This window comes from Prosopis cineraria, unplaced genomic scaffold (genome assembly GCF_029017545.1).
Source record: "Prosopis cineraria cultivar Desert tree isolate PC_DT_omini unplaced genomic scaffold, ASM2901754v1 PC11, whole genome shotgun sequence".
In the NCBI taxonomy this organism is placed as follows: domain Eukaryota; kingdom Viridiplantae; phylum Streptophyta; class Magnoliopsida; order Fabales; family Fabaceae; genus Prosopis; species Prosopis cineraria.
This window is the reverse complement of record NW_026555342.1, coordinates 32,380,815-32,392,762: the sequence shown is the minus strand read 5'-3', so window position 1 is coordinate 32,392,762 and position 11,948 is coordinate 32,380,815. Positions and strand designations below refer to the sequence as shown.

The 11,948-nt window shown below is 31.7% G+C and overlaps 1 protein-coding gene across 5 annotated transcripts; it reads right to left on the bottom strand.

The window, feature by feature from the left end:
• Nucleotides 1-4,557: 4,557 nt before the first annotated feature.
• On the bottom strand, nucleotides 4,558-7,117 carry LOC129286933 (uncharacterized). Of its 5 annotated transcripts, none has more exons than XM_054923037.1 (3): nucleotides 6,986-7,117; nucleotides 6,434-6,511; nucleotides 4,558-6,145 (listed from the first exon to the last, which is right to left on the bottom strand). In XM_054923037.1, exons 1-3 carry the CDS (start codon nucleotides 7,000-7,002, stop codon nucleotides 4,615-4,617), a joined length of 1,626 nt encoding a protein of 541 aa, XP_054779012.1. In that variant the 5' UTR covers nucleotides 7,003-7,117; the 3' UTR covers nucleotides 4,558-4,614. The 5 variants fall into 5 exon arrangements, with proteins under 5 accessions (XP_054779012.1, XP_054779013.1, XP_054779016.1 ...); XM_054923038.1 differs by having other exon boundaries at nucleotides 4,558-6,175; nucleotides 6,986-7,031; XM_054923041.1 differs by having other exon boundaries at nucleotides 4,558-6,188; nucleotides 6,986-7,005.
• Between the last annotated feature and the right edge of the window lie 4,831 nt (nucleotides 7,118-11,948).

Sequence of the window (11,948 nt, the reverse complement as noted above, 5' to 3'; positions counted from 1 at the left end):
TATTTTTAATAGCCTTTTTCCTGAAATATTTTATTCTTATGGATTATATTAATTTTGAAAATTATGAAGTATCAATGAAGGACAAATGAGTTATGGTATGTGCATTTATTGATTCTTGAAAATATATTTTCAAAATTGATGGAAGCATTCTTATATTGTTGTTAAACTTTGAATTTTATTGGATACTTAATTAATGCAAGTTTATGATTTTAACAAATTTTGAGATTTGAAACAATTCATGCGAGTTTGGCAGTAAGAATGATAATTTATTTCAATGATAATTGTTTTTCTCGCATGTTTGAAGCATGATTTTAAGAGAACTCAAAACAGAACACTACTGCTAACGGCAGTTTCGTTAGCCCGTAGCGCTGTGGTTAAACACTAGCTAGTTTGTTTCGTGAGTTTTATTCTCATGTTTGGTATTCGTGGGCTTTATACCCACATTTAATTTCGTGGCCTAAGCCGTGTTTGGTTACTTACCCTCATGGGTTGTGTGTCCACATTTGTTTCATAGCTTCAGCTGCGTTTGATTACTTACCCTCGTGGACTGATGTGTCCGCGTTTGTTTTCGTGGCATAAGCCGCGTTTGGTTATTTACCCTCGTGAACTGTGTGTTCACGTTTGTAACCTGTTCTGTTGAGTTCTCAGAAATTTAAATGTTAATTAATATGTGTTTTTGAAATTTACCTGATTTTGACTAGTAAATTGTATCATTTTGAACTATATGAGAAGAGATTGTTTTTTTTTTAGCATGATATCATAAATTATTTTCAATTTACTCTCATTTTACAAATATGATTATGACTTACATGCTTATAAATTTTAGTGAAATTACTTTTAATTAGCTAACACTATTATTAAAGGTTGTTGAGTTAAATTTTAAAAATTTTAATATGGGAATGCTATTCACTGAAAAATTATTTTGGCCTCAGATTTGTTAGTTGACGCTGATCCCACTATCGACCTCTAAAGGGCAACTAGCTATAGTGGGTGGACCTTTTTGATTGGTATTGTAATTTTAATGTAAATATATGATTGGCATGTCGTTTTGATTTGAAGGAAAGAGTAGATGCTTCACATAGATGGTTGATAAATCTTATTTTTGGTCTGTATATTGGTTGATGGCTGGAAGGAGCTAAGCTCCTGAATTATACTGTTATCTGTAAAAAGAAATTTTTATTGTAGAGTTTTCGAGAGATCCTAGTTACAGGGGAGGTTCTGCCAAAATTTCTAAAAAAACGTTGACACTTTCTTATGATAATGAATTTAAAGAAGTTATTTTAATTCTTATATAATTTGATTGAATTTTGTTCTTTCTTGAAAAATGAAATAAATATTCACTTGGAGGCTTACGAGAATGTGAGAATGGTTCACACCCGTGCCGATCACCCTTTATTTTGGGGCGTGACAAAAGTGATCTAATAGGACAAGAAATGAGAATTGAGTACTTAGGGTATAAGTTTTTGAAAGGAAAAGTGACTTTTTACACTCGGATGTTGAATTTTAGGTCAAACCATTAGATTGAGTTCAAACTTATTCCATTAGTTAATATACGTTGTAAGCTTTGTGTGGGTGCTTGAATCACTCCAATCGAAGGTCGAATGTGAAAACAACACATGCTAAAAGTTTGTCATTTTTACTATCAAAATGATAGCAAAAATTCAAATTGGCCCGCCTCGGCGCATGACGCAGTCAGAAACAGAACATGTGGCTCTGTGCCATATAACACGGTGCATGGCCCTTTTTCAAGGTTGGGAAGTTGTGGCTTTTTGAGTCATTTGATTGTATTTACACTTCCGTTAGCCTTCTTATTTGAATATATGTTTTAAGAAGTCGAGATCTAGCGATTTGAAAAAAAAAAATAAAAGGCTATTACTCTAATTTTTATTATTGTTTGTATTGATTGATTGTGTGATGGGAATGGTAAAGCCTTGTTTGAGATGGGACTTTACATATTCTTTAATTGGACTTTATTAGAACGGGTAACAGGCATGGACACAGAGTCCACAAGGGTAAGCAACTAACAAGTGTGGACACACAATACACAAGGATAAATAACCAATCAATCACAGCTAAAAGCCACGAAACAAACATCGCAGGACCCACAAATCAAGCGCAGGCATGAAGCCTATGAAAACAAGCGTGAATACGATGCTCATGAATAACCGTCCCTCCATTCCACGTGCATTGGCCATTGCACGGGGCTAGCATCTCCTATAAGCATCTTGCCAACTAGGTGTATCATAGCATGCCAAAGGTTGACAGTACTGCTATTAGTAATCAGTGTTCTGATTCAATTTTACATTTTAAATCAAGTATAAAAGAAAATATTTCTATATACGATAGTCGATAATAGCATTAAAATCATAAATCATTAAGTAAGAATAAATTAAAATATGCTGTAATTTGTTCTTGAAGAATCAAAAGAATCATATACTTAGAGCATGTAAATAAATTTTATCAATATATTTTTTCTTGGAAAAAAATTGTTAATAAATCCTTGGGATGCTATTCACTTATCTAATATATTCCGAAATACATAACTTATTCCTAGCCAATCGCTTTCACAATATGGGCCACTCTTTAATTCCTTAATAGCAAAGTAATACTATTGTCAATTTTCTTACATACCTTTTATAAAACACAATAATTCCTTTATGTTCAACCCTTTACTTACAAATCATTAATAAATTCAAATCTACATTTTATTTGAGTATCAACCCAAACTCTTTAAATTACATAAAACTAATATTCAACAACTCAAAGGGCACATCCGCATTCTAGGTCCATGAAAAATTCAAAAAGAAAATAACTTAACATCAATTTTCCACATGTAAAACGCAACATTGAATTTAATCTATAACATATATACCGATTAACAATCCATCAAGCATGAAAGAAAATCCCAACCTTAACCCTTCACATATAACATATCATGGTAAAGTTAAACCATAAATCTCCAAAATATAAAATTTCCAAGTCTTAAAGTAGAAAATAAAAGCTTAGATTATGATTTATTCAACATTACCACTTTATCTAATTTCTTTAACTTTATTTCTCAAACTTTTCATCAAATATTTTACATGTACTCGATGATCAACCCAACTTGCTCCTGAAATTAACAACCCAAATACCTTTTTCCAAATTCTCAAATTTCATTCCCAACTTTCATTGTTGAGAATAATTGTCTCTGATAATAACTTAACCAACAAAATACATTTATCACATTTATTTACCATCTAAGATCGAAATTCTCCTGCTAAACATTTTATCAAGCATCTTGTGAGCATCATTTCACCAACCATTCAATAAAGCTCTTTTTATTTTATTTTTTAAGCTTCCAATTTCTTGATCCATAATTTCTAACATCAATATTTAAATTTATAATACTTTTCAGACCTCACTCTCATCAAGAAATAAATTAAGCTCACATAAAATCCAAACTCACTTCTACACCCGTCAAATATCTATGAAACGATTATAAGAAATTATATCCAAAACCATGCTCCTAAAATTTGTATTTTTGTTTTTCGTTGGCTTCCTTAGATCCCAATTACTTCTACATTCACGCACATCAAGCAAGCATAAAAAGAGAATCAACTTTACTTTTTATTATTTTAAAACAGTCCCTACTGACATGCACATGGATTTGGTGAGGGAGAGAAGGGAGGTGGGTTCAACTAACCAATGAACTAATTGAGGAATGAAGGAAGAGAAAATCATAATTTCAATTTTCAGCCATCCAAAACACACACACACACACCAACAGCGAAGATGGAAACGTGACAGAGGAAGGAAAAAAATTCTCTCCCACAGCAGTAAGCAACACAAACAGGGGAGGAGATCAGTTCCATTTTTTCTTAGCTACCCAATCAAACAGCATGGAAAGGAGATTTTTTTTTTTTTAAAGGACAGATGAACCCCATACACCAACGCATGGACGACATCAATAAAGAGGGGAAAAGAAGATCTCACAACACCATTACTGCAAATCAAAGTGGGAAGAAAAAGAAAATGCAGTAAAGCGGAAATAGGGAGAAGGGACAATCGACCTCGCCAGAACTCCTTGCAACAACGAATGACAGTATCCCACTTACACACCAGCAACGAAGAAAGAAAACGGAGGAATGCGGCGAAGACTTAGAAGGAAGATGCAGAGGACTTGGGATTTCATTTCTTTCCAAGTCGGTTCCATGGCAAAATTCTGGAGAGAATGAAGTGAAAATCCGATGATATATTAATTTTTTTTATTTTTTTAACAGAGAGAATTTTGGTAATTTCACTAAAGACTAAAATAAAAACAAAAACTCCCCTCTTGTCTTGGCAGCATTCGACCCAGGGACCTGCAAATGAGCTATTGACACGACCTCCACCAGGCAGCTTCCTTTTTATAGTATTTATTGCAAAATTAATAAAATATAATTAAAATACTATCTCATTAATTTTTCATGGACTTAAATTCTGAATCGTTTCATATATCTTTCTTAATTCTTGATGAATATTATAAATAAAATAATATTAATAAATATTATAAGAAATACAAATAACATTGTCACTAACCCAAGAAAACCTTCAATATAATATCTAAGAAATGTAAAGCAACATATTAAAGAGTTATGAAAGACTTGGTATAAACCACACTGGATATGGTACCTCAGTGAAGCTTGATCTTTCACATGTGTAGTAATCAACCATTTTATCTATCCTACGATGCCTCCCAATTCTCAAGCCTTTCCATTCATCTGTGATACCCTTAACACATGGAAAACGATAAGCAAAATAGATACAATTCTCTTTAATAAACTCTTTAGGGCATTGAAGAGCATCATTTGACACCACAAAACTTTTCCAATACCCAATGAACAACATTCGATTTCCCAAGTTTTTAACCTCTATCCATTTAGGTTCTTTACTCATATCCAACTTGAATACCTTACTATCTACAATCTTGGGTGGACTGGTATACTCCTTTCTCGCTGTATCATTAAGTATTCCATTGAACCTAAAGACTGAGTTGTAAATCAAATATATAAGCAATAACTCTCCTGATGAAGAATCAACTACCAAAGTTCGAAGAATGTCACCTTGAGCTTCCCAAGAATTAAGAATGCGACCATCACCATCATAAATAAAGTCCAAAGGACCCGTTTTCCTTCTTATTATAGCAAATCTTCTCTCAGGAAGCCTTGCCAATATTTCGGGTTTTACGGGTTCTTTTCGTAGATCATAAAAAACTATAGAATTTAATACTGCCTGGGTCAAAGCATACAATTTCCCATCAATAATCTCTATGTGCAAGAACGCCAATGCTGTAGACACATTTTCCTCAATGATAGTCCATGAGTCATTTGAAATCCAACTAAATGCAAACACAAAGTGATGATAAAAGAGACACACCACAACACAGTTTGGGTCATTGGGTTCTGTTGATGCCACAATAACCTTTATTTTACTTTTCACTTTCAACCTTGATGGCATATAAATCTTAGCATTTGTTATCGGGTTGAAGAAGAAGATTCGCGCATCAGTTTCCTTAACATTAGAAAAAGAGTTGTTGAAAGCTTCAACCATGATCATCCAACCACATATTGTGCCATAGCAATGATGGAATAATTCATGTGATAACCCTATGGAGTTGAAGACTCTTCCCCTGGCCAAGTTGAAGAAATGAAGGTTTTCCATTTCCATTGTTTGAAGGAAAAGAAGTGGCAATTCAGGTGATGGAAGACAATGTTTGTTAGCAATGCATTTAAGAACTGTGGATCTCCAACTAGAGCATACAGCTAGGGTTTGAAGGTAATCAATGACGCCTAAGTGTTTTAGAATGAAGCCCAAGACATCATCTCCAATTTGTGACCATTTCTTGTAAATGCTTCCTTCTTCTTTAATGTCCATTTCTCTTCTCTCATCTTCACCATCACCACCACTGCCAACATCATCATATGCAATATGTTCCTTTTCATTGTTGCTGCTTCCTTCTTCATTATTGTTCATTACTTTTCCCTCATCATCATCATATGTAATTTCCACCTTTGTGTTGTTGTTGCTTCCTTTTATTACTCTTCCCTCGTCATCTTCATCTGTAATATGTTCCTTTTTCTTATTGTTGCTCCATTCTTCTTCTTCTTTGTTGCCGTTTGTTATACTTTAAAAAGATGGTGAGTTAGAGAAACACCTAAAAAAGCAACCTAGTATATATAATTAATGATTCTATTCATGTGAGAAAATCATTTTTCTTTATGCACATCTGAGCAAGGGCTTAAACTAACCAATAATGTTCCTAGAAGTAATGCATGAATAATTTCATTCCTCGCAAGTTGGATGAATGAACCAAATTTTATTTGTAATCATATCGTTCAAATGAAAGAAGTTAATTTACACCATAAATGCTTCGAAGAGGTCTTGGGTAAAGAAAATAAATAAGTATAATTACCAAGTCAGGAGATGTTGTATGATTGGCCATATGCACTCGATCCATGTCAGTGTCTTGCCACTACTTTCTTCTTCTGTTCTGTTCATTATGCCAAAAAAAAAAACAAGATGAACAACAATCATTATTTTCCAAAAATGTCCACATATCAATTGGTTCATACTTAATTTGTGTTGCTTGTTTGAATATATTTTATGCTAGATTCATTTCTGAACATATACAATTTATTTGTTTAGGAACCAAAAATCAAAGAAAATAAGATGCTTTGACGAACCAAGAAAAGGTGATCATCGGTGCGGGGATAGAACTAAGAAAAGACCCCGTGAGAAGCAGAAGCTCCAATGGATTCTATTAGATGTCAATTTTCGTTATATGAAGCAGGGATAAATGAAGACAGTTTTTTTTTTTTTTGGAGGAGGGTACTACATATAATCTAATCAAACTGGGTATAAATGCCAAGTTTAGCACAGATTAGAGTTCGATGAGAATTGAAACGGAAGAGAAGGCTACGAAAGTCGCCAGAGGAGAAAAAAATAATGGACAAACCAAACATACCGTCTGGGTTCCGCCATCTCTCTGCCTTTGGATCTGTGACTGCTTTCCTCTCCCCTTCAGTCTTTCTCACTCTCCTCCGATCCCTCCCTCTCTCTCTCTCTTCTGCCCAAAATATCTTCAACTCTTTCTAAAATCTTATTATTTATTTCTCCCGATTCCTTCCTTTCTTTGCTTTTTATTCGGCCCGGCATAGTCATTTGAATGGGTAAAAGGTAACTGGATTTTGCAAAATCATAATATGTAAATATTCTTCTTATTCATTCGTTCCGTTTTCACAGTTATTATTTCTTTATTTATTTTTAACTCATAAAAATACATGCCTCACATAATTTTGATTCACAAAAATACATGTCCCACATAATTTGTTTATGTGTTTATTATTATTGTTATTATTTTATAAATAATACGAACATAGTTTTCTTATATTTTGATATAAAATGCGTCGACAGGGTTGTACCGAATGTGAAGAGAAAGGGAGGAGGTTTAAAAAAAAAAAAAAAAAAAAACAGAGAGACCCACATGAGTGCCCTCTCGCCTCTCTTCCCCGTGGTCCCACACGCACGCATGGTGCATGTGAAAACTGAAGTCGGTGAAACTCCATCGATTTCGATTCCTTCGTACTTTTTTTCATGTTAATATTTGAAAAAAATAATATACATGTTCTTTAGTTATAGTTTTATTTCACTTTAAATTATTAACTCTTTTTAGATAAAAATAATTTTAAAATTTATAAAAAATTTGATTTAATATTTTTAACAAAGGAATTGATTTTCAGCTAGAATTATGTATATAAAATTTGCATTACCTTACATAACTAACTTATGTCAAATAAATAAAAGATATATCTCATATAGTTTTTTGTGATTTTTATTATTTTATAAATGACACAAAACGAAATAAAGAGATTTGTAAAATCATAAAAAGATCATTCTTGGATATTATTATGATATGATATATCGGAATCAAATTAGCGGGTGGATAGCATTTGTGCCGTACATGATGTGGGTGAAAGGCATGTCTGAACCAAGGAAGATGGGGCTCACACGAGGCTCCTCTGTTCTCTCGGCTCTTCACAATTTTTTATTAATTATCAATTATTACTTATTTAATTTATAACAAAAAAAGTACGAAGATAAATAAAGATATTTGTAAAATCATGAATGGATAATTTTTAAATAACCCAATATATATAATTATTTTTTTTATAAAAAAAGGAAGGTGCAAGGCATTGGAGGGTGCTCTAAGAAAAAATGGGACGCACGTGAGATTCCTCCTTTATTTTCTATACTAACATGTGAAGTTCTGAACAGTGAAATCGCTTAACCTCGTAGAGATGTCTTTTGTTATTTCTTACTTGTCACAAAGCATACTCCTTCTCCTCCATACAATTTGGATAGCCAACAAATTTGGAAACCTCCTCCTATAATTTGAATGACATCTCTCCAAACTTAAATAGTGCTTATAAAAATACTTACATATATATTGCCAGTGGGATTTAATCCCACTTGCAATTTCTTCTCTACAAAATTTTAGTCAGTGAAATCCAGCAACTCAATATCATTAATTATTTTGATGTAAATAATAATTATATATATATTTTTTTTTTGAAATGTCTACTTTTCAATCTAGATGTAGAGCCCCATGTTAATTTTGTCTCATTCCTTTGAGATAAACCATAGTGCAAGATGACAAGTTAAATATCAAATACAGGGTATGTTGGTTCTAATCCATCGTAAGGAAGAAAAAGTAGTCGGCAAACCAAATTGTTGGTTTTATTTTACAGCAAAAGGGGTTAAGTTGCAGAAAAAATTCACTTTACGTGAAACATCTCAATTATTTTAACTACTTTAAACAAGAAGCACTCATAGGGGTCATTTCGAATCTTCATGATCTTCAAGTACTAAAGACCATAAACTGGAAAATGCCAAATAATGTTCTTAAAAAAATCTATTGATTTTTTCAGAATCTTTCATCAACATACAAAAAACATAACTAATTCTATAAAAATCATAATGAGGTGATTTAAGTCTCTAAATCAAGCTTAGGAAAACTTCTTCAAGGAAAAATAATCTGACTTCAAATAACAACCAATATTTATTGAGGAATTTCCGTTCCTCACTGCTTTAGTTACCTCCAGGAATTTTTTAAATATTTTTAACCTTATTTTGTAAAAATCATATCTCATAACATGCAATTCCAAATTTAATGATTCAAGACTTCATTTGAAGCTTAAAATTTCCTCTATGAGTGACAAAAATTTCAAGATAATAACTACCATATAGCTACTATAATTCCTTTACTAATCTTGCACCTTAGATAAGTGCTTTATCTTGATAATATCCATCATACATAAAAATATTTGCATACCAAAATAAATTCTATCCATGATTCTAATTGAACTATAAACACATTGGTAAATATCTTTTATAGTTACAACTTCAAAATAGAATCATGGAAATATATATATATATATATTAAAAGCAAAGTAAAGAAATTAAATATTCTTCAATGCTCTTTCTCCTTGCCTTGGTTCTTAGATGAACCTACACCTTTGATATGGGACATAAAGTGAGATTTTTTAAAAATCTCAACAGCGTTAGTCTATTTCATGCTTCAAAGAATAATGGTCAACTCATTAAAATCAATAAGCTTAGACCATGAATTTATAAAATCAACAAGTATAGACATACATTGGCCAAGATGTCAAACAAGCAAAATAACATCTCATTAAATCATATATTTTCTGCAATTCGTGCTATTAAAATTCTAAAAGATTAAGTCAACCAAACAATGTTATCACAAAAATAAGAGAAATGCCACCTTGGATCAAAATACTTCCTTGTCCCATCTTCTTTTGGAAATAAAATTTTTTGAGCTTCTCATAAATATCAAAGCCTAAAAAAAAAATTATCCAATCACGCACCACTATATCATTTCCCACAATCCACAATAATAAATTCATAATTTAATTATAACATATTGTATTACTCCTATGTTAATTTTTTTCCCCAAAAGAATTGCCTTCTAAAATAATATTTATTTACTATCACTGTCAACAATCCATCTATTTACCATTTGAACTTTTGCTTCTCCACTTTTGACAGTTAGGAACAGCAAAAACATAACTCCTCTGGTGAGAAATTTTTTTACCGAATAATAGGGGAAATAAATTACACTTTCATATTCCTATAATAATCATGGTCAAAGAACCTCTTCACTCCTCCACTGCATTTTTTTTATTCTCTCCTCCTCTTAATTTAGATAGAAAACCGTGACCCCTCTGCTCAACGGTTGAACAAACAGTAGGGGAAAAACCAATAGCTAATTTATATTCTGCTCTATCTTGGTTGGGTATTAACTTGACACCTTCTAATCATTATTTCTACCTCAAAATATTCATGCATAAAATTTGAAAAATCTAAACAGTATTTTCAATAACACATTATATTTCATCTTCTTTGAACTCATCAATCGACCCAAAAACACATAAATTTATCCTTACCCCACTCCAAGCATTCTACAGCCTTGGGTTCTTAGGCTTTACCTCTCTAAGCCCCTCTTAAAAACTTGGAATCTCAAAAAACCACTAAGTTTAATTAAAAGCCTGAGTTGAGTAGGTCTAGATTCTATTTTGCATGTGGATGTTGAGCTAAATGATGGGTATTTGGCTAAATTAAAGCCTCTCTCTAAACTTTCTCAAACTCTAATGAAGGCTGAACTCTCTTTCTCTCTTCCACGCACGCTACTATATCCGAAAATGAGAAAGAAAAAGAGTAAATGTTGCTTATTAAACTTTGATTTGTCATCTGTTCAACCCAACTACTTCCATGTGGCCCAAAATTAATTCCTTTACTCAAAATACAAACCTAACATCCATTCTGCTGGAGCAAAAGAATTTCAATTTGTCCATGGGCTCAAAATGGGCTATGTTAATTTAATATTGTGGAGTCTTGGTAGGAAGAAAGTGATGTTTCCAAAAGTCCTTAATATTTCAGGTCTTATAATTAATTTTTCTACATATTTCTTTCCTTCAAATTCTAATTTTTCTTTATGTCCCAAAAAATAATCCTTATTAATTATTCAATCACTTATGAATATCTTTGTCCAATGATTATTCCTAGTACCTTCTAAAAATCATTTCTCATATTCCTCCATGTTCTACTGATTTCATGATTTAAAATTTTAAATCTTTTTCCTAAATTCTCTATTAATAAGCATAGAAAAATCTGGATGTGGATTCCATAACCCTACGATTTGGGGTTGAGGCTGTTTAATCAATTCTTAAAATAAATATTAAATTGTATTTTATTATTTCAAAAGTTAATATTAATTAATTAATTAATTATGATTTACACTAAAAAATATTTCATACATGCTGTGCAATGTAGGAGATACTTGTTAATATATGTGATAGAAGAATAACAAGCACTTCTCTATGGATGACAAGTGTCATCTTCAAATGCTTCAATTTTTTAAATCCACATAGGATTTTGCTTACAAAATTATTTTTAATCAATAAATATAATTTATTTCTATTTTTTTATAACTTCCTCGCCCATGATTTAATTTCCTAACCCCGTGATCACTTTTTCAGATGCGGTTAGCCGTTTTGAGTATTCGATCACTCGTATAATTTATTCTCTTATTTTTTACATATAAAAAAAATATAAAACCACCCCACCTCCCAAATTTCTCTTCATTATCCTAAGTTCCCCGTAATTTATTCATAATTTCAGGTCTAGAATTTCAAAATAATAAGTAAATTATTGTGTGTAACTTCATCATTTATAAATATCTTTCCATTATTCTAACTTCCCAATTGCCTGCCCACAAATTTTAATATTAAAAAATCTTGCGAAATTACTCATAAATTTAAATTTAAATTTTAAAAATGTGTGAAATTTTTCATGATATGCAAATTCTATGTAACTACCCTGCTCCTAAAATTTTCTTCATTATCCTA